Source organism: Ambystoma mexicanum, chromosome 7p (genome assembly GCF_040938575.1).
Source record: "Ambystoma mexicanum isolate Mex_15411 chromosome 7p, UKY_AmexF1_1, whole genome shotgun sequence".
Taxonomy (NCBI): domain Eukaryota; kingdom Metazoa; phylum Chordata; class Amphibia; order Caudata; family Ambystomatidae; genus Ambystoma; species Ambystoma mexicanum.
The window spans coordinates 899,156,962-899,183,469 of NC_090939.1; the positions used below are offsets into that span (position 1 = coordinate 899,156,962).

General features: G+C 47.4%; 1 protein-coding gene across 1 annotated transcript in view; it reads left to right on the top strand.

Moving 5' to 3' along the window:
* LOC138526428 (coagulation factor X-like) overlaps positions 1-26,508 on the top strand; it is a 302,087-nt gene that overhangs the window by 67,044 nt on the left and 208,535 nt on the right. The window contains exon 2 of the mRNA XM_069637170.1: positions 26,039-26,214. Within this exon, the coding sequence (XP_069493271.1) occupies positions 26,039-26,214 (176 nt within the window). The remainder of the gene's footprint in view (positions 1-26,038; positions 26,215-26,508) is intronic.

Genomic DNA, 26,508 nt, shown 5'->3' on the forward strand with positions numbered 1-26,508 from the left:
TGCCAGGAGTACTTAGATATTGTCAACAGAGGAAGCAAAAGTTATAAGAAGGAGGGAAGATAAGGACAAGGCTTGTAGGAGGAGAAAAGGTATTCACCCTAGCTCCTCGAAGCACAACACAGTACCTTATTCAAGGGAGAAGCTGGTGCCACGGCAGTTGTTCCTGGTAGTTTCCTGCAGACCCACAGTTCCTGGTGCTTCGGTCGTGGTGACGAGAAGGAGGACGTCTGGAGGGGTCTGCACTATGCAGGGATGAAGCCACCAGCAGCGACGGTGAATAAAAGGTGTGCTCCTTAAAAACAGGAGAGGCTCTTCAGATGGCTATCCGGACCACTACAGCAATGTGCAGCGATTTCTACCACAAAGAGGATCCTCTGGCTGTGGAAGATTAGCTGGTTGACCCCACCAGGCTCAAGGGAAGAAGACTCTGGACTGGATCTTCTCTGGTCGTCGAAGGGTAGATAGCTCAGGACTGCAGCAGGGCTTCACCAGGACGGGATAGTTGCAGCAGTCATCTTCTTCTCCAATTCTCTTCGGTTCCTTGTAGTTCCAGTGGCGACTCTGACTTCCAGCCCAAGAGTCCTGCTTTTTATGCGAAAATCCCCCATTCACACAGCCTGGCTGTCAATCACGCAGCAGGGGGGGTGTCCTGCCCGGACAACCACCTCAACCAATCATGGCAAAGTGTGACTTGGGTTTCCTAGGATACCCTGTGCAGGGGATGACTACACCCCTCCCTCACATTCAGCCCACCTAGACGCCTAGAAGAGGGCTTCTTGGCAGAAGCCTGCCAAAAGACAGTGAACAAAGAAGGCAAACCTGGTTTGCCGCGCAAAGTAAAACACAAGAAGGACTTTAACAAAAAAAAATGGCGAATAAACCCAACCGGAGCCAAAAGAAAGAGTATTTGGTCAAGTGGGTTTATGTTTGAGGCTAATATAATAGCCTAAAACATTACCACGTTTATATAGTACAAACGCGGTAGAAAAATTAGGGTAGATACCACTGCCACCAGCCAAGTCTAAATGTTAAAAGAGCAAAACAAGGCTCTAGGAGGTACAGATAAAAAGGGCTAAGAAGTAACCCTTTCTAATACTCCATGTAAAATGGGGTGTACTGGATCTGTGGTTAAATGACTAAAGTTAATGGCAACTTTACCCTTTTCTGGGGGACAGTAGTCAGCCCCAAAAATGGAGTCAGTGGGAAGTCTAAAAGACAACCCTGTGTCACTGCACTGAAGGTGCTGTGTAACACACAAAAGAATGGGGCTACTGAAGTGGTGTACTCCAGAGTCCACAATCACAAAAACAGATGAAACACACATGGCAAAACATGGGTAAGAGTGGGGGAAAACCTCACACTCTTACCAAGTGGAAAAAATAAACTCCAGAAATCCAGCAAAGCTCCTGGGGGACTCACTGGGTAAGGGAAATTAGCCATTGAATGAGAATTCTCCCTAACAATCCTTACCTCCCTTAGCTATGCAGGGTCCTATGTGCTCCAAAAATACAACCCACTGTCGCAGGTAAATCAATAGCACTTACCTCTGCTTCAGACTTCATGGAAAATCTCCCTCGTGCCAAAAACAAAAGCTGGAAACCCCACCTCCCTCACAACTCAATTGATTCTAGCTAGGTGTGTGCTTAAAAAATGCCATAAATTCATACATCGCTCTCCCAAGGCGCCTTCCTTGGTCTAGATCAACAAGCACAGCTTCTCAAACTCACCAAGATGGACACTTACTAGTCTGCCTGGCTTTTGGTGAGGAAAGGGATCCATCCGTAACTGAAAGCAGGAGGCCGTGTGGAGCACAGGCTTTCTTTTCTCCTGCTTATTTCAACTGATCCTAATTCCGGCTACAGAGCCTGGCAAACAGAAGCTCTCCTTCTGATAACCTTCTTCCACCATTCTTGATGGTATCAGGTAATATTGTCCCGGTATAAAAGATCGCCATACATATAGTCACCGGGAAATGGCATAGGTAACATTATATATGGGGCCAATATGTGGTTTAATGGGAGCGAGGGTTGGGGTGGATGTCCCCGGCTCCCTTTAACAACATTTAAAAAAATGTTAGGGGTTCCAGGGGTGTCCCCCGCATGTTCCTAATGATAATGTCTTCGCAAAAAAAGGCACAGTTTTTATGGCAACTTTTTTGCGGGGACATTATCACATGGAACCTCCTTCATGTGGTGAGTTTTTAGTAACCCATCCTCCTCGCCAGCTTCAATTGACTGAGGAAAGACATAGCCCCAGCACTTGTGCCAAACAGTGCTCCGGCAATAACGGTCACACCCATACACTCAATATACCATCCGCAAGAGCCTTATTGTGTGTGGAGAGCCTGCCTTTGTTTCTACTGTTCTGGTTAGCTCTGCCACCTCATGTGTCACAGTACATGGTTCTTCTCAAATGGGAACACGTTTTAACAACAAAACAATACCCTCAGTATCGTTATCCACTTGCTTTCTTACTTCATCCATGCTCACAGGTCTGCAGCTAGGAAAAGTCCAGATCTCTGTACCTGCTGCAACCTCCTCATTGTTCAGGAGCACAAATGTGTAATGTTCTCTGGAAGAGAACACGGGAAAGTGCTTGGGCAGAAGCGGCATTTCCCTTATCTGTTGCAGCCTCTATGGTCTGCTAGCATCTCATCAGCCTTACTCAGATGCCGCATTTGACAGAACCCCCATAATGTGCCCTTCTGGAGAATTGGCAAAGCATGAAGCTTCACACGGGCAGGGATCCAGCGTTTGTCAGAAATCAGAGTAAACAGAGTGGGGAGCAGCAAAAAACTAAAATATTACAATAAGGGTTAAGTGGGCAGGTTGTATTGGCTGAGAGCTGCATTCCAGCCTGATGTGATTGGCGTTTGTGCAAATCTCTGTTCACACATATCAACACTATTTTGACCCCAGATTATGTTTGATACACTTTGTACACAGCCTTTCCCAGACGCTGTTTATCATTGAACCATGACGTGGTTCCTTGCCAGTCAATGGGGGTGGAAGCACCTGCACCTTGGTGTGCTGGCTCTGGTCACCGGCATGATCCAAATAGGAGGAGAGTGTGGTGTAGGCATCATTTCAGGACATAGGCATTGAACTGCCCTTCATTTTCTGTAGTGCATTGGCTGTGGTAGATTGGGGACCAGTGGTCAAACCAGGTGTCCGTATTATTTCTCATCGGTCCTATTCTGTAACTTGGGCCAGACACTCCTCTTCTTCATTTCCTCTTCTTGATGGTGTCCCTCAAAGCTCTGTACTCGGTCCTCTCATCTTCGCTCTTTCTACTGCCCCTCCCTCTGCTCTTATTTCCTCATTTAATCGTTCCCTTAAACTGTACGCTAATGATGCTCAGATCCTTTTCCCCTTTCCTCCTTTCCTCTCTTGATTCTGCTTTGCATTCCACTGTATCAAACTGTCTTTCCGCTATTCAAAACTGGATTTCTTCCCGTTTTCTTCACCTCAACCCTTCCAAGACTAAAGTTCTGTTTTTCCCTGCTTCAACTATTCTTCCTACTCTTCCTCCTCTGTCTCCCTTCTTCTCTGCCTTTTTCCTCATCTGGGTGTTACTTGGAGATCATTTTTGATCCTTTGCTTTCTTTTTCAATGCACATCTCTACTATTGCTTGTTTCTCGCATTATCCACTGCTCTGACCCCTTTCTTTTCCCTGATTTTCCCTGACTTTCTTTTCGCATTGATTACTGTTCATCTCTTCTGCTTTGTCTCCCTGCCTCACCTCTTCTCCCCCTTCATTTTGTTTATAACTCTTCAATTTGTCTCCTTTTCTTTTTACCTTCTTGTTCTTCTATTGCATCTTCCTCATTCTCCATTTCGCTGCTTCCATTTGAATCACGTCTCCTTTATCATTTCCTTTCAATTGTCTTTGAATGTACCCATGGTCTGGCTCCTCCCTATCTTTCCTCATTTGTCTATGTCCCGTCTCGCTCTCTCAGATCACAGAATCTATTCCTTCTCACTGTTCCTAAACCCCTCTCTGCCTCTTCTCATTTCCGTTCTTTTGCTCTTCCAGCTCCTACACACTGGAACTCTCTTCCTCTTTCTCTTCGCTCCGATTTTTTTATTAAATTGAAAAGCTCATCTTCTATCTTCTCTTTCCTCTTAATTCTGTTGGCCTTTGCCCTTTTAATTATCATGTGATTGTACAGCTTTTTTCCTTAGACATTTTTGTTCATCGCTTTTGCTGGCAAAAGCGCTTTATAAATTTAATAAAACATAACTGAATTATCAATTGGATAAACGCCTCCTCAACTGTCTGGCCACTGAATTAGATGAGCCAAAGGATTTAATATACACCACCCTTGTTACTTCTAATGTCTTCAGTAAATAGTACAGTTTACGCATGTGGTATTGATTTTTTATTCATATTGTTTTTTTATCCTCTGCTTTTACTTATCTATTGCTTCTTGTACCTATTCATCCCCTGATGTTTTTGATACATAGGGCTTTCAGTGTGTTTATTATGTCATGTTTTCATGATATACAGACTCTAGCAGATGCCGTTCTGTTTCTACCATTGCTGTACGACATACAATAGTTCACATAATGTAGATATTGCGTTTGTTGTGAGGCCCGGGAGAAGGGTTTGAAGTTGTAGCAGTACCTGTGGATTGTGTGATGATTCGAACTGCAATTCCCATCAGCCCTCCCTATTTAATTTCCTGTGTGAGCTGATGGGAGTGGTAAAATATCATATTTGGTGAGTCTGGAGGACAAAGTGACGTTTAAGGGCAGTGCTTTGTGGGAGTTGTGGCTTGTTCCTGTACCTGAAATTGGACCTATAATACATTAAAGCAGTTTTTTATCATGTGCCCTAACTGTTGGTCGGGGGGCACTATTTTTCCTCCAGTGCTCCATAGTAAAGCATACCCCTCACATCCTCTTGCCGCCAGCACAGTTCACGTGCGTGACTACTAATGTACAGCATGGCTAAGTAGGGAGCACACACTGTCAGGCCGATTCATGTAATTCCTCTCAAAAGTGTCGCACGCGGCTGGCGCACAGCGTGCCCGTGCGAATGTCTGCGCCAGCCGCGTGCGATAAAATCAATTTCCGCGCACAGCGTATTCATGGATTCCCACCTCCAAAAGCAGACGTGGTGCAGGTTGGCGCAGCGACCCTGCAGCAGCGCCAGTTACGCCCCCAAGAACGCCCTCGCGCAAGGAAAAGCCATCAAGATCGCAAAACCATCGCAAAGGGCTGCGCCAACCCTGTACCAGTTTACCGGACTGGCAAACAGCAAACGCAAAGCGGGGAACGAGTATTACGGGTGTCTGGAACACGCATGCGCGATAAGTTTCACACGCGACCTGGCCTGGGGGAGCGTGTGCGTGTATTTCAGGGGTGCGCGAGAAGTATTACACGCGAATGGCCTGGGTGCGTGTATTTCAGGGGTGCGCGAGAAGTTCCACACGCGATTGGCCTGGACGCGTGTATTTCAGGGGCTCGCGGGTGGTTTCACACGCGATCGGGCCTGGGGGAGCGTGTGAGTGTATTTCAGGGGTGCGCGAGAAGTATTACACGCGAGTGGCCTGGGTGCGTGTATTTCAGGGGTGCGTGAGAAGTTCCACATGCGATTGGCCTGGGTGCGTGTATTTCAGGGGCTCGCGGGTGGTTTCACATGCGATCATGCCTGGGGGAGCGTGCGTGTATTTCAGGGGTGCGCGAGAAGTACCACACGCGATTGGCCTGGGCGCGTGTATTTCAGGGGCTCGCGGGTGGTTTCACACGCGATCGGACCTGGGGGAGCGTGTGCGTGTATTGGAGCGTGTGCGTGTATTTCAGGGGTGCGCGAGAAGTATTACACGCGAATGGCCTGGGTGCGTGTATTTCAGGGGTGCACGAGAAGTTCCACACGCGATTGGCCTGGGCGCGTGTATTTCAGGGGCTCGTGGGTGGTTTCACACGCGATCGGGCCTGGGGGAGCGTGTGCGTGTATTTCAGGGGTGCGCAAGAAGTATTACACGCGATTGGCCTGGGCGCGTGTATTTCAGGGGCTCGCGGGTGGTTTCACACGCGATCGGGCCTGGGGGAGCATGTGCGTGTATTTCAGGGGTGCGCGAGAAGTATTACACGCGAATGGCCTGGGTGCGTGTATTTCAGGGGTGCACGAGAAGTTCCACACGCGATTGGCCTGGGCGTGTGTATTTCAGGGGCTCGCGGGTGGTTTCACACGCGATCGGGCCTGGGGGAGCGTGTGCGTGTATTTCAGGGGTGCGCAAGAAGTATTACACGCCAATGGCCTGGGTGCGTGTATTTCAGGGGTGCGCGAGATGTTCCACATGCGATTGGCCTGGGCGCGTGTATTTCAGGGGCTTGCGGGTGGTTTCACACGTGATCGGGCCTGGGGGAGCGTGTGCGTGTATTTCAGGGGTGCGCGAGAAGTTCCACACGCGATTGGCCTGGGCGCATGTATTTCAGGGGCTCGCGGGTGGTTTCACACGCGATCGGGCCTGGGGGAGCGTGTGCGTGTATTTCAGGGGTGCGCGAGAAGTTCCACACGCGATTGGCCTGGGCGCGTGTATTTCAGGGGCTCGCGGGTGGTTTCACACGCGATCGGGCCTGAGGGAGTGTGTGCGTGTATTTCAGGGGTGCGCGAGAAGTTCCACACGTGATTGGCCTGGGCGTGTGTATTTCAGGGGCTCGCAGGTGGTTTCACACGCGATCGGGCCTGGGAGAGCGGGGTACGTGTATTTCCGGGGCTCGCGGGTGGTTCTACACGCGATCGGGCCTGGGGGAGCGGGGTACGTGTATTTCAGGGGTGCTTGAGAAGTACCACACACGATTGGGCTGGGTGCGGGTATTCCAGGGCTGCGCGGGAAGTTTTACACGCTCGCCTACAACACGTATTCATGGAAACTAACGTTGCCAATCCGGAAACACATACGCCAGCAGGAAGTAGGCATACGTCCACCCGCACAGCAAAAAATTGCACGCAAACAACAAACAAGCTCAGACGCCAGGATGAACATACCGTTCCTAGCAGCAGTGGCCGTGGGATACCGCAGGAGAAGGAGGAGGATAGTCCGGGCCAGAATATTTTACACCCAGAACCAGCCTTTTTGGGATGCCTGATGACCATGTGTATGGGAGGTACAGGTTTCCACCTCACATAATACTCGACCTGGTCAGTGAGTGGGAGGATGACCTCACATCAACCACGCTGTGCTCCCAAGCACTCAGCCCCCTGGAGAAGGCCTCAATGTACTGCACTTCCTGGCCACTGGATCATTTCAGCGGACAAGTGCCATAGTGGGGGGGGGGTGTCACAGGCCACGCAGTCACGCTGCCTACAACAGGTCTTGGCCATCATCACTGCACGCCCATCAGTCCGCAGGCACATATACCTGCCCAGAACTTCTACAGGGTGGCACAATTCCCCAAAGTGCTAGGTGCCATTGATTGCACCCATGTGACTCTACGTCCCCCCAGGGCAACTGAGCACATCTATAGAAACCGCAAGCACTGGCATTCCATCAACGCCCAGGTAGTATGTGATGCCAAGGGAATCATCACCTCAGTATACGCCAACTATCCAGGCTCCACCCACGACAGTTTCATCTACAGAATGTCTACCCTAAACCGGGACATAGAAGCTGGGCGGCATGGCGATACATGGCTGCTCGGTGAGTATAATTGCCACTGCGCATGCATGCATGTCAGATACTGAGTAATGTCACAACCCCACTGATGATACCCATCACCACCTCCCCAGGGGACAGTGCCTACCCTCTCAGCACCCACATGATGACGCCAATTCTGAACCCCACCACGCCACCCCAGGTAAGATACAACACAGCCCACATTGCAACCCGGGGCATTGTGGAGCGCACATTCGGAGTGCTCAAGTCACGCTTCCGCTCCCTTGACCGTTCTGGCGGGCAGCTGTTATACGCTCCCCCAGTAGTGTGCAGGATCATAGTGGCAGCATGTGTCCTGCACAATGTTGCAACACGCTGGGGCCTGGCCGTGGACATGGTGGTGCCTCCACATCCCCAACCACATGCATGCCCACTGCGCATGGGAGGGGAAAGGGCACGGGGTGAGGCAGCCCGTACGCAGCTCGTGGCTAATTACTTCACATAAAATCACACCCCTGTGGAGTGCACACAGCCCTGGCACATACCAGCCGACAATCAATGATGATTGTTACTGACAATTATGATGTGTCAATGGACAGTCAACTGTCACAAGCATACCAGCCTGAGATTGTACATCTGGAAGTGTTCCATTGTGTGCTTCCCAACTTACACAAACAGCACCAATGCTGTGTTCAAAAGACACACTTCTATGCTGCTAAAATCATTACCCCCTTGCAAGACACAACATGACAACAGTGCCATGTCACCCAACCCCTCCCCAGCACCGCCACCCAACAAACCATGGCATGACATGCCATGTGAGAGCAAACAAAGTCATCCCCCAAACATGACACGTGTCACAAAGTACAGTGTCCCTAATGGAAACTGGCCACACACAATATGCCCACATGAATGTAGAAACAACAACACACATGACCAAATACTTACCACAATACAATCAACATAGCATAAACATGACAGTACTAAGGCAAAGGATACGTAGTCTTACAACATGAGAATGCCAGCACATCCACCACCTCCAACTGTACAGTGTTGTTGCCACGCACATCTGGAAGTCCACTGCTCACAACATGAGCTCCATCTCCAAAGTGGACGGCCTTGTGAAGGCATGAGGAATGAACCTGCAAATCAGGAGGGAGACATGGATGCACAAGCACACATCAATACACCATGCAGTGCACAATACAACAACAATATGCACTAGGAATGTATACACAGTATTGACTATAGACTGCCCACACAGCTCATGGGAGTCCAACGTCACTGTGTAATTCACTGTCACTTGGGCACACCCTTTGCAAGCCCATGGAAACGGGAAGCAGGAGGGGTGTGTGTCTCACTGACCCAAGCATCTAACCCAAACTCAGGACAAGCCTGCATGTGCCCAGCCGGAATACAGTGGATGCCCACGGGAGCCACACAAGGCAACACACTGCAACAAAAAATCAAAAATCAAAAATGGCCATGTGTGGGCCGGGGGGGTGGGGGAGGCCACCCAGGAGGTCCGAGGACAGGGTTCCCACCAACAGCCACCTGCGTGAATGTTGCGGAATGGGCTCATGGCCTGCACGGCTACTAAATAGTGGGAGATTCACTGCTGGATTTGCTCTCCTCAACCTCTGCTGCTGCTGCCACAGGAGGTGGTGGTGCCATGGGAGGCAGAAAACGCAATGCCCTAGTTTGGTCCTCCATGGCAGCAAGCATGAGGGCCTGGAAGGCCTCGTTCTGGAGGGATATGGTGCGGAGATCCCCATGCAACACCCGACGTGTTGCCCGGCCCTCCGCCCGAGTTGCCTGCATCTCTGCTGAGAGCCTACGGGTGACGCGCTCCAGCAGCTGTTCCGTCCTGGTGACAGTGGAAGCCTCAAGGTCCGCAAGAGTCTGCCTGAGGTGCCGGACCTCTCCCCTCAGGGCTTCCCTCTGTCCCTGGGCATCTATAGAAATTGATTCCCTCAGATTGTCCAGGGCCGCCTGTCTGTCCCTGTTGGACGCCAACATGTCCTCCCTGACTGATTGGCAAATGGAGTCTGTTGCCTGCTGTAGTAGCTCCATCTGCCTTTCTGGGGGGACAATGGAGGTGGCCACCCTCTCCATGTCTTGAGCAATCATTTCGGATGATGCTGCCTGTTGGTTGGCCATACCGTAAATGGATTGCTCCCATGCGGTATTGCCTGGTGGTGGACAGCAACCGCGTTGGCAGGCACCACACCTGTCTGGGGCAAGGCGAACTGCGCCTTGCTGTGTCGGCACTGCCTGAGGCTGCAGGACTGCATTTCCCCTCTGAACTGCTGGCCCAGGAACAGGATCAGATGTTGCGGAGTGTGGCCCTGCATCCGTAACCACCACAGGTACAGCTACCAACACTGACATCCCCATAGTGGGCTCTACCCCTGGTGCAGGTGGGTCGGACAGAACAGTATCCCTTCCATGAACACGTACCTGCAAATCCACATAGGCCTCATCCGAATCAACACCTGAAAAGAGTTCTGGGGAGGTGCAGCCAGGGACACCCCAGGACAGTATGGCCTGCAGCAAGAGAGGGTTCTCCGCCACCACCAAACCACGTCCCCCACTGGTGCCTGGTCGTGCTTCAGATCCCTCCTGGGCCTGCACCATCTCCTCTCCCTCAACAGCATCAGGTGCGTCATCCTCTGCAAAAACAAGAAAGACAAAAAATGGAAACAGGCATTAGCACCATGGCACGCTATTAGGCCAGACAAGCTACAGTACCAGTACTTGATTTACACATGTCCCACGTGACTATAACCCTCCCATGCATGCACTGTCCATGAGTTGGAAGGGGAGGAAAATGTGAGACACTGATGACACCAAGATGGGAGAGCAACACATCAGCTGCATGCTGGCTAGCAGTGCCATCACACATTGGCCTGTGAGTGGCATGTCCAATACACATACATGACACATGCCATCACACAGATGGCATGTACCATGGGCATGTCATATATGTGACAATAGGGCAGAGTGATGCGCAGTAGAACCAGGTGAATTCCTACAATCAGCCTGAATGAACACAGTTAAATACGGAACAATGTGGTAGCAAGATGCCACTTCAAGGGCAACTGGCGCAATGTAGTGCAAAACGCCTACTGTGGCCAGAAGGGATACTGTAATACCCAAATCCCGGGGCGCAGTATGCATTGGATGAAGCACATGGGTGGGACAAAACACTCAGGCACACACACCCTGACCTGGCACTCAACCAGAACCCCTCCCACAAACTACATACACATGGATCACACACATGTGTATCTGCTCCTCTGTGACGTAGGTCCCAGCAACATGCTCATGTAGAGTGAGTTCTATGTCCTCTTGTGGAGACCCACCTCCAGTCACCAGAGTTGCGGCATGACTTGAGGCCAGCTTTTTCTTTGCCCTACGCTTGTAGCACTCAACAGCTGTGCGCCTCATAAACCCAAGGGCACCTATGCTGTCCGCGATGGGCTGCCAGTGTGCCTGACGACGAGCAGGTGTAATCCTACACCCTGAAGTGACCAACATTTCGGTGTCATGTTCGGACACATACTGCACAAGTGCATCCAGTTCGGCATCATTGAAGCTAGGCTTCCTTGGCGTGCCGGACCGTGTAGCCGTGTCGGGGTCATCAGCCTGTACTGGACGAGCACTCTTCCGCTTTCTTTTTGTGGGTGGTGGGGATCCGGAGTGCCGTACGCCGCTCTGGACACTAGAGGCAGGAGCACCGGTGGACTGTGTAGTAGTAGTGTGCGATGGCACACTGACCACATGACTTTCTGCAGGCATTAGCTGAAGTGTGATGATGGCAGGGGGAACCTCAGTCTGATGTACCGGGACCAACACTGTCCTTGCTGGGGGAGTCAGAGCTGGGGTGGACGGAGCTGCAGCTGCCCCTACTCGGGGCAGCAGATGACATGGCTGCATCTGTACCACGTGGCCCGGTGACACTGGCTTGCGCCGCCACCTGTGGCCTAGACTTGGCGACCTGGAAGTCAGCCTGGGAGTCACCCTGTGCTAGGTCAGGTGCCACAACGGGCCGGTCCAACAAGGGCTGAGCAGGGATGGTGTCAGCCACGTTTCCCTCAACCATGGGGGGGGGGATGTGTGTCCCTGACTGGTCCTCCACACGTGGGGGGCTTGGGGGAGTCTGCAAATCCTGGCCACGTCCCCTACCGCACCGACCACTCCCACCTCTTGAGGCTCGGCCACCTTTGCCACCCTTACCACTTGCTCACCTCCCAGCCATGGCACTGATGGAGTTGTGCGTATCGGAGTTGCAGTGGACAATTGTCCTGGGCAATTGGGGGTCAAAGGGGTAGGGTACTAGATGGAATTCGTACCCAAGTGCTCTAGCAAGGCTGTATGTAACCCCTGGGGAAAGATGACGGGTCACGCAACGCACAGGCACCCCTAAAACAGAAAATGACGTGCACGCAACCCCTAGTAGACCACGTGCGTGGGAAAAGGAACCTGCACTACGCTGTGGCACCCAGAAACACAAAAATGAACATATGCGTGTCACACGCAGCCTACAATGACCTCTGAAGGGATACGCTACACACGGGGCTAGCACAGTTGGTAAATACGTGCGCGACTCACCGTCTGCCTGGGAAAAGAGCGTGAAAAATATGCGCGTGTGCGCGTTGGCAACACCCCCGCCAAAAGAAGAATTGTACACTGTCTGAGGAGACAGGACAAAAGGAGAAGTCAACGCTGTTTGAGGAAACAGGTCAGAGAAAATCAGAAAAATACTGACAGAGGTAACAGGGAGTACGAACTAGAAACGCTGTGAAGTAAATCGCGTGTGAACCGACAAGAAGAACAGATTTCACCCACTCGCTCTCCACGGGAAGCACGTACAAGGAAATGATGAACTACACGTACCTTTTAAACCGCACCACACGTCCAACGTCACTTCCGCGTATACGCACTGAGGCACTATCCTCCAATTACGCGGGCTGACACTCGGACGTGCAGTTTTTGGTCTTGTAACATTCCCCCGGGTACAGGGACACGCCCGCGCGTGTCACGTCACAGACGCGCCTGCGCTGTCAGGGCCTTTGGTCCAATGGAATCGCGTACACAGGCCAATCGCGTGTGGAACTTCTCGTGCACCCCTGGAATACACGCGCCCAGGCCAATCGCGTGTGAAACTTCTCGTACACCCCTGAAATACACGCACCCAGGCCAATCGCATGTGAAACTTCTCGCGCACCCCTGAAATACACGCACACGCTCCCCCAGGCCCGATCGTGTGTGGAACTTCTCGCGCACCCCTGAAATACACGCGCCCAGGACAATCGCGTGTGAAAACACCCGCGAGCCCCTGAAATACATGCACCCAGGCCAATCGCGTGTGAAACTTCTTGCGCACCCCTGAAATACACACACACGCTCCCCCAGGCCCGATCACGTGTGGAACTTCTCATGCACCCCTGAAATACACGCGTCCAGGACAATCGCGTGTGAAAACACCCGCGAGCCCCTGAAATACACGCACCCAGGCCAATCGCGTGTGAGACTTCTCGCGCACCCCTGAAATACACGCACACGCTCCCCCAGGCCCGATCGCGTGTGGAACTTCTCGCGCACCCCTGAAATACACGCGCACAGGACATTCGCGTGTGGAACTTCTCGCGCACCCCTGAAATACACGCACACGCTCCCCCAGGCCCGATCGCATGTGGAACTTCTCGCGCACCCCTGAAATACACGCGCCCAGGACAATCGCGTGTGAAAACACCCGCAAGCCCCTGAAATACACACACCCAGGACAATCGCGTGTGAAACTTCTCGCGCACCCCTGAAATACACGCACACGCTCCCCCGGGACCGATCGCGTGTGGTACTTCTCGCTCGTGTAGAACTTTGGCGCACATTTTTTTCCTGCGCAGGGACGCTACTGCCTGCTTTCGTGTGGCGGACATGTATGGGCCTGTGCGCGTCTTTGGCCGTGTGCTGTTTTTCCCTATTCGATTCCATGAATACGTGTTGTAGGCGAGCGTGTGGGCGTTCTGCACACTTGCCTCCTGTTCTTCCCCTGTGACGCCCACATTTTCACGAGTTGTTCCCCATTCTGCGTGTAACACCCCGTGTTACGCCTACTTTTGTTATGTGCGCTGCGCTATGTGCGAATTCGCTGTGGCCTTATCGCATAGCGTTCGATGACCTGTGCTCCAGCGTGGGCCAGCATGCGCTGCGCACTTTTTCAGCGCACAGCCCACATTTTGCGCGTGCACGGACTTCCATGAATAGATGTGCGATGTTTTCTGTGCGATAATCGCACTTGCACTGCGATAATCGCACTTGCACTGCGATTTTCGCTATTTCACTGCGAATCGCACGTTTTCGCACGCGTGCGCCGTTTTTTCGGCGCATGTTGATTCCATGAATCGGCCTGTGTGTGTCTCTTGTTATTTTCCGGCCTGGTCTACTGCCGCTCATGCGCCACATACTTTCATTCGCTCAGCTATTGCCTCGGTATGCCCTTACACTACACTTTCATGTGCCTGCCTGCCTGGCGTTACATTTCTAATGGCCCTTTACGTGCCCCTTGTTAGTGGCCTTTTATGTGCCAGGCACCATAGACCTTACCCCCCCCCCCCTCTGCTACTGGATGCTACTATGCATATCATACTGGAACCTTCACTTTGGTTCCAATCCTCCGACTGTGCCCCTGAAGAGATTGCAGTGGTAGGATTACCTTTTGTTGCCAATCCCCTTCCTAATGGAAATTTCAACCAGCGTCGGCCAACATGGGTGATGTGGATTAGGGTTCGGGAGGAAGCCAGCCAAAGCAGCACGTGGCTTCGATTTAGAAAAACAGTGTGTTTGCATGCTCCAGCAATTAGAAACTACAGCAGTTTCCCTGAGCAGATTCACATACTTAATTTCCACGTACATTACATACAATACAACATTAAAAGCTGATAACAACAGAGTTTGTGAATGTTGCTAGCACTGCTATTGTTTTGAAAGACAAAATGTCCACAGTTAGGCCGCTTAACAGATTTATGGCTGGTGCATAGAGGAGCTATCGGGTCACAACCTTTGCAAACTGGCAGAGCATACCTGTAACCATGAAAACATAACTATAGTAGGGGCTTTCTTGTCACCTTTTATGAAACGCAGCATTAGGTAAACATTGTTACATTAACTCTTAAGACTGTGATTATGTACATCGAATGCAGTACCTGCAATCCTGGTCTTAGTGCCGGGGCATCCGCTTAAGGACGCCTGAGCTGTGCACTACCTTTAAAATAAAAAGTTATGTAGTCAGTATTTCTACACTGATCATGGGAAAGGGTCATAACAGCATATCCTGTCTCACGAGTGTCTAAAACGTAACATGGTTTATGTCCTGTGTCCTACCTGCATGTAGGAACAGCAAAATACTCTAAAAGATGGTGCTTGCCTTTGCTCTCTGCAAGCCAAGTGTACAATGTTAAAACAGAAAATGCATGTGTCTAAAATAAAGATAAGTTAAAGTATTTACTAAAGAGTCTGCTGGAGTTGGTAAGAGCCAGCAAGATGGCTCAGCAGGTTAAACGCTTGTTGCTGTAATCTGTGTTTCATCTGCAGGTCGCAGGATCAAATCCTGGCAAGGCCAACTCAGCCTTTCATCCTTCAGAGGTCGATAAATGAGTACCAATTTCGATTGGGTAATAGTATTGTATCTAAATATGTCCTATGTAAAGTACTTTAGTTTAAAGCGCTATATAAAAAAAACGAATAATTATTATTAAAGTCCCCTCACCCAGGCCATATATGATTCCATATCATCCAAGGTACAGTAAGCTTATCATATATCGTGCTTGTCCCTCATCATATGGGAGGGCCACAGTGCAATGCCTACCCTCACAACAGACAGCTGCTGTCTGCAAGCACCCCAGAGTAACACAAACAGATATTTCTCCTTCCTGGGTACAGATGTGGGTTAAGGATTCCAAGAAGTAAAGGCATCCCCTTCTCGCTTAATCTCTTCCTTTGTGGAGCCATAATAAAGTGGGTAGAAGTCGAAAGATTGTGCAACGTCTGCAGTAAACCGCCCCCACACAAGCCAAATGAAGAACCACCCAACCAACCACAACCCACACCCCTATCAGCAACCCCAAACTGCCAGTAAAAACCTCCTTACACAAAATGCAACACCTTCTTTGAGGCAGATGGAGGACCTAGGAGCATGCGTCATCCGAACTGACCTGTCCCCTCAAGCCAAACATTAGAACCGCCACCAAACAAGCCAACAACAGAACAGGCCATGTCCCCCCACCTCCACCGACAACCGCAACCTGCCATTAATGACCCCTCCCCATCTATAGCACAACAAAAAGCCAAATTATGGGGACCTCTCAAGGCTTTTCCATCCCACCCGACTTAATCACAGCAACAAACTATGCCCAGCTCTTGACCTTTGACACGCATGATCCCTATCACGGTAGTTGAGAAGGCGTGCGATGATAGGACAGGGTGGCACTCGCGGCACCATGGTAAATCCCCCCTGGGATGCAATGGGCCCTCTCAACCACAAAGGCCGTCGAAAAACTAGTGTCTCCAAATTATTCTTGAATCAAGGCATCCACAATCTGCTCCATTGGTGCCCTGTCTGTAGCCTCTGAGATCCCAGTTATCCTATTGTTATTTAGGTGTGATCTGGACTCCAGGTCATCCTGGCAGTTGAACACCCACCAAGACACCTACAGCTGCTCACCCCTTACCACTTCCCTCTTGGTACAACTAGCACTTACCCCCCCCCATCCCCACATGCCCCCACTCCTTCTCTCTCTCTGCACTTGGACATTCTGAATGTTCACAAGGTCTAGTAGGTCTGCCTCTATCTTCCATTGTAATATTTGATTTTCAATCCCATGTTCCCTCCCTGTTGCCCTGTGGGCGCTTTGAAACACAACTTACTTGATGTATAAGCACCTTACAAATGAACAAAAAATAAATAAAAATACAATTCAAACAAGAAGTCTACAAGAAGGGGCAACACATTTCTTTACATGGCTGGAACCACATTTGTCATATCAAGTTTGACTAATAAATCTTTCCCTTATATTTAATTTCTACAATAAATGGATCTATAGTCAGTGGTATACAGTGACTATCCTTCATACACCCAGGTGCCAATGTTAGGACCAAGGGATCGTGATCACTTTCAATGTGCTGAATAAAGGCAAAGTCATCCACCAATCAGCAACTAGTCAAGTGAAAAATGTTCTTTTGTTGAAATAATGTTTATGGATTTCTTAGTCAAAAGAATAACAGGGAAACATTTACAGAAGGGAATTACATAAGAACACAATAAATACATAATGCCCTCAAATCAGTCACCATACAGGAAGAGAGGAAGAAAGAAAGAAAAAAAATAAAAATAAACGTTGATGGGAGAATAAGAGCTAGTCTTATGATCATTACAAGCACTCCAAATGTCAGTGTACTTATCTTATTGCTGTTTAATTTGAAAGGACATGATATGATATGGCATTTATAAAGCGCCTGTACACAAGTGTTTTCTAGGCGCGACAAGACAAGGAGGGGGAAACAGAGGGAGGACAAAACAATGATCTTACTAGGCTAGATCGCGAAAGTGCAGGCAAGGGGAAGGGGAGAAGTGCCAATTTGAGCATGGGGGGCGGAGAAGTGCAGGTAATAAAAAGTGCAGCCAGCAGATGGCTCAGTGCAGGTTATCTGAAAGTGCAGCCAAGGGGCGGCTCATAAGTGTGGAGAGAAGGGCTGTAGGGTTACAGATACAGACCACAAGTGCTGGCAGAGCCAAGAGGCAGTGCGAGGTGCAACTGGACAGGCAGGGACCTGAGCCCAAGTTCAGAGGGTGGCCAGGTGACCAGTGCGTTGGGCAGATGGGTCATCAGCAGGGGAGAGGAAGAGAGAAAGCGGAAGCGAAGAGGAAGGTCTTGGGTTGCTTCTCGAACCAGAGGTGGTTCTGCTCAAGTTTGAGAGAGGCAGGGAGGCTGTTCCAGAGGGAGGCCCCAGCTGAAGAAAGAGATCTTCCCCAAACTCTCTACTTGGAAAAGCGACTGACCCTCAGAGAGTTCAAGGTGAATGAGCCGATATCTCGAGAAGGAAACTGTTTAGGAAGAGTGAGTTGGAGTAGTGCAGTCCCAGGACCCAGAATGCCTTGTGGACAATGCAAAGGGTCTTGAAGTTGATCCTTGCCGCTACTCGGAGCCAACGAAACATTTCAGGGCTGGAGAGATACCATCCCTGGGCTTGAGGCCAAGGACAAATCTTGCAGTTCTGTTCTCTCTGCTGGAGAGAATCGACAAGCTATGCAGCCAGTCATCCACAGTAGGCTTGACATCACTCTTCCGAAACTTTAAAAGATGTCAACCGAGTTCAAAATTATATAATCAATAAAATTACACTTTATTCCTGTAAGAAAGATGAGCGATGCTGGAGCACCTACTTTAGCTCTAGCATTACAACAATGCCAACCTAATTTATACAGAATGCTGCTAGGGCATTAGTATGATATTTACATAAATGGTTGATATCTAAGGGAAGAAAACACCAGATAGATATAGAATCTTCTAGTTTGGAAAAAAGACAGATATATACAGGTTGTTATATGTTGCAAACAAATATTTAAAGCAGTTTAAAAAATTGTATTCAAAACAGCTTCGTAATGTAGAAAAGTGGGGGGGGTGCAGATATAGTCGTGTTCTTCTGCACTAAATGTAAACAATGCGCCAAGGAGTGGTGGCACCACAGTGGATGTGGGAGATGGTCACACCCTTTGGGCCACTCCTCGTTGCCCGGGTTATTCCCCACCTCACGCAGGGCTGGTGGTCACTCGATCAGAGCATTCCAAATGTGCACTGGCCCTCAGGTTGCAAGGAACTAAGTTAAAATCCACTGAGTGACTTGTTCAAGTCCTTCCAGAGCTCTGGCTGCTGCCTCCTGGACCGGTGAGAGAGAAAAATAACTCAAGTAACAGATGATACAAGGGTAAGTTAAAAACAAAGTGTATGCATACATATTTTAATGTCATTCATGGAGTGTGATTAATTGATTGACTAAGTGCTTGGGTGTCTGGGTCTGACTGTGTGTATGCAAATGCAATGCGTGTATGTATTTGTTTGGTGGGGATGGGGTTCCATCAGAAAGCTGACAACGCTTTTAAATCTATAATGAAAAATTATTGATACTGGGTGTTATTGAGAACATGAGCGAAGTTTGACTATGTTAAATAACGTTGGGCCGTAATGAGACAGTTGGGAAGATTTAACGAGAATACTATATTCAGTAACAGTGTCTCCCAAAAGATGGGCGCCACACGTGTAGGCACAGCATCAGATACGCTGCCCTGACGTGATTACCGTGGCAACAGATGTAAACATTAGAAGATGGCGTTGGCGGCTCACAATGCTACTACGAGCACCGACGCTAAGGGACTTACAAGAAAGTGCACTCTAACGAGAGCGTGTAAGAGGAGTGATGACGCGCACTCGAGTCAGATACAAGTTTTTGGACCGAGATACAATATGGAACTTTACTATAATACTATTAAAATGAGAAGAGCAAGAGAGCGATTGGAAATTGACAAGGAAGATGTGGGATTTTGTGAAATAGAACACTTTGAGACAGATAGACTTAGGAAATAACAATTTGAAGTTGTCCAGTCATTTGACCGAATACAAAGGATCGAATGACAAAAAGTTTGAGCCAAAAGGATTGAAAAACAATGTTTTCGAATGCATTTTTTTATGTTTCATTTATTTTAATTTAATATAGTTAAAAAAATGTTTTTTAAGGAAACGGGGGGTTGGAGCGAACCCCCTCATAAATTATTTTTTAAAAAATACATTCGACCCTGTTTTTCTGTCCTTTTGACTCGAAAAAATGCCATTCGATCCTTTGTATTTGGACCCTTTCACCTATAACCCAATTAGAACACACGTAACCTTATGAAAGTTGACAATGTTTAATGCATAACTGTATTGTTGGCAGGAAGGGATTAACCCAGGACCATTAAGGGATACTGCAGCAGGAACGAGAGCGTCCATCTGTGTAACACACGGAAGGTGAGCGTGTTACGGATGATACCTAAGCATGAGATAGCAAGCTACGCTTATAGGGACGTCAAATACTAGAGGCAACATACTCTATGAATGTGGGCTAGATTCTAACTCTAGTGCATTAGGAAGTTGAATGTTTGGGAAACAAGCATGGCTAATAAATAGGAGGGAAACACCAAGTATGGCGAAAAAAATAGTAATGTACAAACAGCGGAATTCAAATGCAAAGCACTATAATGAAAACATTTTTCTTTTTCTTTTCTTTTTTCTTTTGTTCTGTTTTTCCCACTCTAACCAATCCTTCCCACTACCAACCCGTATTCTCTGTCTTGCAATGTTTATTAAATTTGCACACGCAATGGTGATGTTGGTTTGAAATAATGTTTTGTTGTGCTGTTTACAAATAATTTTGAATCTTGAGGTGAACCAGCCCGGTTTTGAGAAAGGCTAAGTAGCCGAAACACGTGTCAACCAAGAGGGGCTAAAAGATACCTAATAAAGCCAGAAAAGGAGCAAACGTATAATATACATATCTGATTTCATGAATAACGGAGCGGGTTCTATCTGTTTTACTCGAGGATAGCGACTGACAGGTTTGCAACTGCAATGATCTAGTTGCATGGGCATAGTCTGGCAAAGGAACCCCTGCAGCTGTCATCTGATTTACAGTTACAATGTTGGCCTATGATGGGGAGCCTCATAATGAGGATGACTCACAATGGAAGTAATGTGGACACAGTCATCATGCGGTATACACGCATTTCGCCCACCTATTTTTGGTCGTGGTACTTTTCATCGCCGGATTTTACATCGCCAGAAACCCCGTTTTTTTATTTTTTTTATTTTGGGGGGTGTTTTGTTGGGGTTAGGGTATTATTATAATAGTAAGGGGAAGGTATGGGGGTATGGGAACCCCCCCCAGAATAAAAAAAAAACAAAAAACAGGGTTTCTGGCAATGTAAAATCCGGCGATGAAAAGTACCACGACCAAAAATAGGTGGCCGAAATCACGTAGAACCCATCATGCAATTGTGTAAAACGGTCTTGTGTACTGTTGGTGATCAGGCATCTATTGGATGTTCTCTGCTACCCTGAGCAGTGGTATGCAACTGGCATCTCTAGATATTGTGGACTACAACTCCCATGATCCCTATCTATTGCCTCTGATGACTAGGGCTGCAGAACATCTGAAAAGCCAAAGGTTGCAGACCCCCTGGCCTAGAGAATCAATTGTAAATTGCATGTCATTTTACATCATTTATAAAAAAGGTTTTGCTGGAGAATATGCCCTAATCATTTAAAACATTTTCTCAGGGGAGACCACCCATGATAACCCATACATTACTTAGGACTAGACCCACTACGCTTTATCACTTGCAGTAAATCAAGAAAGGGGTTCCGCCCCTCCACTGAAAATATTCAACAGCCACCGCTGAACTTTAAGTGTTTACAAAGCCGGTACTCTTCTCTGGAGCCACCCACCGGGTCTATTCACATACTATCACAAATGTCACCTTATTAGCCATTGTGAGTTAACAAAGAGGAAATACTGCTTTTGGCTTTGTTTGTTATTTATCAGTTGCAGGATTAATATAGAAAGTAGATTTTGTTATTGCCTATTTGAACTTTGTGTGATGTTCTATTAGATATAATGTGGTATGTAATTATAATGACATAATTGTGATTGTATTGCTCATTTGCATCAATTGGAGATGGAGTTGAAATTGTACATTATTTTATTGTTGTGATATGTGTAAAGTTGTATTGTAAGCCACATGCACATAATACATAATCATTTAAAAAAACAAAGGCATTTAGCTCTAAAGAAATGAATCTGAAAATCTAGTTAAGGGATCAAATAAGTGTTTTAGTGGTACTTGGGATTCTGCTGAGAGAGCTATATTTCACACGTTCACACGTTCGTGCATTGTCAGTTCTCAGCTGCAGTGAAGTTACTTATCACAGTTTTCGACTGATAAAAGTATTTACAGGTTTTCATAGAAATAGTGTAGGATTTGATGGATTGTACGTAGAATCATGTACCCTCTGTTAACACTGATGACAGGGAGGGGAGGGGGAAACAGGATTTATGCTTTGATGATGCCATAAACGTATGAGATGACAATAAACACCTATGAGGGTAAATGATGAGTCTGGCAGTATATTTTCTGTAAATCCTAGCGGACATTTTCTATAGGAAAAATCACCACTTATTGGCTTAAAGGGATGGTCTAGTAAAAATTTGTATTTAAAAAATAGATAGGCAACATAAAAAAAAATACTAGCATTCTCCGTTTTAAAACTTCCTATGTAAAACTTTGAGCTATTCAAGCTCAAAATTCGCAAAAGCAAGCACATGGGCGCATCCATTTTGTGAAATGGAGGCCCTCCTGTGCTGGCTTTTGCTTTTGCGGCACTAATGAAGGAAAAGCCAGCTAGCTGTAGTAAACAAAAGCTACCGCTGGGTGGCTTTCCCTTCATTAGTGCTGTAGGCGGAGGACGGGGACCGGAGACCAGAGCAGGAAAGCTGCAGCTGAATCTCGGTAAGTGCTATTTATTTTTTTTTTAAAAATAAGCACTAGCTGCGGTTTTTTTTCTAAGTTTTCCGGGCTGGAGGAGCCCGGAAAACTTAGAACTAAAACCGCAGCTTTAAAAACGTTGTATTTATGTTTGCGGTCGCTTTTGAAGCGACCGCAAACATAAATACAACGTTATTGTGTTGGAAAACGCTGCGGTTTTTCTTTCCAAGTTTCTCAGGCTCCTCCGGCTCGGAGGAGCCTGAGAAACTTGGAAAGAAAAACCGCAGCGTTTTCCAACACAACCGCGTGTGTTTTCTGCCTGCTGTGGCTATCACTTTGGGTCTCCGGTGCTCCCAGGGGAGCACCGGAGCCCCAAAGTGAAAGCCACAGCAGGCAGAAACACAACGCGGTTATGTTTACATGCCGCGTAGTGCTTCTACCTACAGCTGATTTCCCATTTGGGGCTCTCGGGCTCCCCGTGGGGAGTCCGAGAACTCCAAATGGGAAAGCAGATTCAGGCAGAAACAACGCGGTTGTGTTGGAAAACGATGCGGTTTCTCTTTCCGAATTTCTCAGGCTCCTCCGAGCCGGAGGAGCCTCATAAACTTGGAAAGAAAAACTGCAGCGTTTTCCAACACAATAACGTTGTATTTATGTTTGCGGTCGCTTCAAAAGCGACCGCAAACATAAATACAACGTTTTTAAAGCTGCGGTTTTATTTCTAAGTTTTCCGGGCTCCTCCAGCCCAGAAAACTTAGAAAAAAAAACGCAGCTAGTGCTTATTTTAAAAAAATAAATAAATAGCACTTACCGAGATTCAGCTGCAGCTTTCCTGCTCTGGTCTCCGGTCCCCGTCCTCCGCCTACAGCACTAATGAAGGGAAAGCCACCCAGCGGTAGCCTTTGTTTACTACAGCTGGCTGGCTTTTCCTTCATTAGTGACGCAAAAGCAAACGCCAGCACAGGAGGGCATCCATTTCACAAAATGGATGCGCCCATGTGCTTGCTTTTGCGAATTTTGAGCTTGAATAGCTCAAAATTTTACATAGGAAGTTTTAAAACGGAGAATGCTAGTATTTTTTTTTATGTTGCCTATCTATTTTTTAAATAAAAATGTTTACTAGACCATCCCTTTAAGGCAATTATTGCCCCGACTGGTTCTTACATTCACTGTAGGGTTCCGAGGCAGCGCTTTCAAGAGCTCTCGGGCCAGTTGGTGAAGGCCATTTGGGCCTCCATCGGGGATTATGCCGTCTCAGACTGGCGCGAACAATGGGACCTTATTCTTGGACGGAAGTGCGTCAGGTGGCCCCACACTTCTCACCTGAGGTGGACAGTGCTGGGGGGTGGAAACAGAAGACGGACTACGGGAGTGAACAAGAGGATTATTGTTATGTGTCAGGGGCGGGCGAGGTCAAATGGACGTGATGTGTATTGTGAGGGGACTGGCCATGGGCACACGGGAGGCGGGTTGTGTTAGTATTTGGGTGGCGGGCTAATAGGGTGCTGTTTGTTTATATGGTTTGCAAACCAGTAATAAAGGATGTCTTGCTTTGTCCATTTCAAATATGGCTCCTGAGTCCTTTTTGTTTGATTTTCCTTTGACACCCCAACTGTATATCATAAGGATGCTACATAAAGCATAAGGCCATACGTTGAGTAGTGAATACAGTCACAGAACTATAAGATGAATTCAAAGATTCTTATAATGTTCTTTAGGGGTATGTTATTCTTTATAATCCCAAAAAGCAAAACAGACATTTTCTGTTGTGATTATAAAAATGGAGTGTATGATGAATTGCAGGTTTTAGAACAAACAGCATTTCACATAATTCCCTAGCTCTGACCTTACTGAGATGCAAGGATGGGTTTCAAAGTGGGGCTTGCCCTCAAAGTGGGGTTGGACATTAGGTTGGGAATGAGCTTCATGGTAGGGATAGGCCCCAGTAGGCGAGGGACCTAGTGTCAAGGATGGCTTTGGAGTGGGGCTCGGTCGCATAGCGGAGAGGGGCTGCGACTGTGGATGGGCCTCAAAGCGGAAATGGGCCTTAAAGCAGAGTTGGGTCTAAGGGCAGGATGAGCCTCATATGAGGATGAGCCTCCATTTGGGATATGGCTTGCGACAGCAATGGGCTTCAGGTGAGCAGAGGGATGGGCCTTGTGTGAGGTGCATAACAGGCCTAAGAAGAATGCTTTTGCAGCTTAAATTTAGCTTTGGTGAGCATTGAAGCAGTGCCATAACTAGCCAATGTGTTATAATAATTTTATTGTGATCTCGTTACCAGGCAAGGATTGAAATGAAGATTAAATGAACAGGAGCTAAAAGCAGCTCCTCTGTATCCGACATTAACCAGTGAAAAGGAGCTACCACTGGTGAACCAGGGGCTAGCCCACAGCATTCCGCAAATCTAACTTCCACATAAAATGCAAACGTAAACATTTTGCTCATTTATTAGGACCCCTTATGCTTCAAATGTCATATTCATGTGGATTGATGCTTATTTATAGATTGTCCCAAATGCACAGAGTTACATTCACATAGGTGTGTTTGTTTGGCATCAGTTGCCCTGAGGAGCCAAAAGTAGCTCTTGGTATCTGTTGGTGGCAAACTAACCAGACTCTTCCAGGCTACAAGCAGGAGCTAAATAGCTCCTAACTCCCCTCAATGTCGAACCCTAATAGGTGATTTTAAGATCATTCTCTACCTTAAATGTATGTGTCCTATGTTACATTTGGGCCTCGTTACGAGCATGGCAGCAACAGTAAAAACAATCAGTATTTTAAATACCTCCTATTTTTAAATTACAACCCAATTATGAGTTAAATACAGTATGAGAAAAATAACCAATATTTATTCCATGTGCTACTTTCTACATACCTAAGTAGTAAATCTATTTGATCAAAACTCACACGGAAGTGCTATTTATTTGTTTATTTATTTAAAATAGATGTATATAAAATGCCAGATGTTTTTACTATTACCACCATACTCGTAATAGGTGTTATAATGACATTCCATGCATGTTTTTATACAGGTAAAGACGACTTCCATGCATCATAAGAAAATGCATGTTTATGCATGTTTCATAGTATCGGTCGGTATATTCTAAACAGAATATTGTATTGAGGAGTTGTGTGCCATGTATCGCACCCACCCACAAGTTGTCCGCTTTAAACAGGCTCAGAACTCTCTAGTGACCTACTATACCCTTAAAAGGTATTTAATGAGGGGACATTATTCTGTATAATACAAAGCTGATAGTGGGGTGTTCTTCTTTTAAATGCCCTGATGTTAGGGCCAGATGCTTTTTTTCCTCCGAGTGGAGGGTGGGCCCATGGGAACGGCGGCTAACTACCACGTCCACTGACGCTACAAGAAGAAAATTGCAATATAATTGAACAGGTGTGGGGTCACAGTTTCAGGATATTGTGCAAAGTAAATAAATAGCAAGTTAGTCGAAGAAGCATTTTTCCAAGCCTAATGTTCCTGGAATACCCTACATAGCATTATTAGATTTCTGCTCAAGCTGCTTCAAATCCCATAACGTTCTACACTGGATCTGCCACTTCAGCCACTTATTCCATCTAGAACAGGGTTGTCCAACTCCAGGCTTCGAGGGCCAGAAGCCAGATGCGTTTTCAGGATATCCCTCATTAATATTTACGAGAAGAAAATGTGCTTACATTTTGATTCATTGTAAGCAAATTTATGTCAGGAATAATAATGAAGGGTATCCTGAAAATCCGACATGTTTTCGGCCCTGGAGGCCTGGAGTTGGACGACCCTGGTCTAGAAGTACACGCGTAACACTGCGCAGAAACAATTGGATTACTGTGTGAATTATTATGATTTTTTTTAGTGTTTTTAGAGCATGAACACGCCAACCAGATGCTTGGGCGAGTGAAGCGGGATAATTCCGTGTGGGATAATGTCAAGTTGGAGGAGATGTGGCCAGGAAACCTTGAAAGAGAATGTGTAGAAGAACTCTGCTCCTATGAAGAAGCCCGTGAAATCTTTGAAAACGATATAGGCACAGTAAGAAATCTTTTTTACATTTTTCATTAACTTTACAAAACGAAATTATTCATGCCACTGGACAAGCTAATGTACACAATGCTTTTAGTTATCTTAAACACACCAAATGCATCATGTGCAGTTTGTAAAATACAACTAACAGATATTCCAAAATAAAACTTTAATGAAAAGTTATTTTGAAATAACTTTTCTTTCAAGGCTTGAAAACTGAGCAAACTATTCAGGACTTCACACAAATATGTGTACCCTAAAATTCAAATTGCTTTCGGATTGGCTGCAAGATACTACAATTTA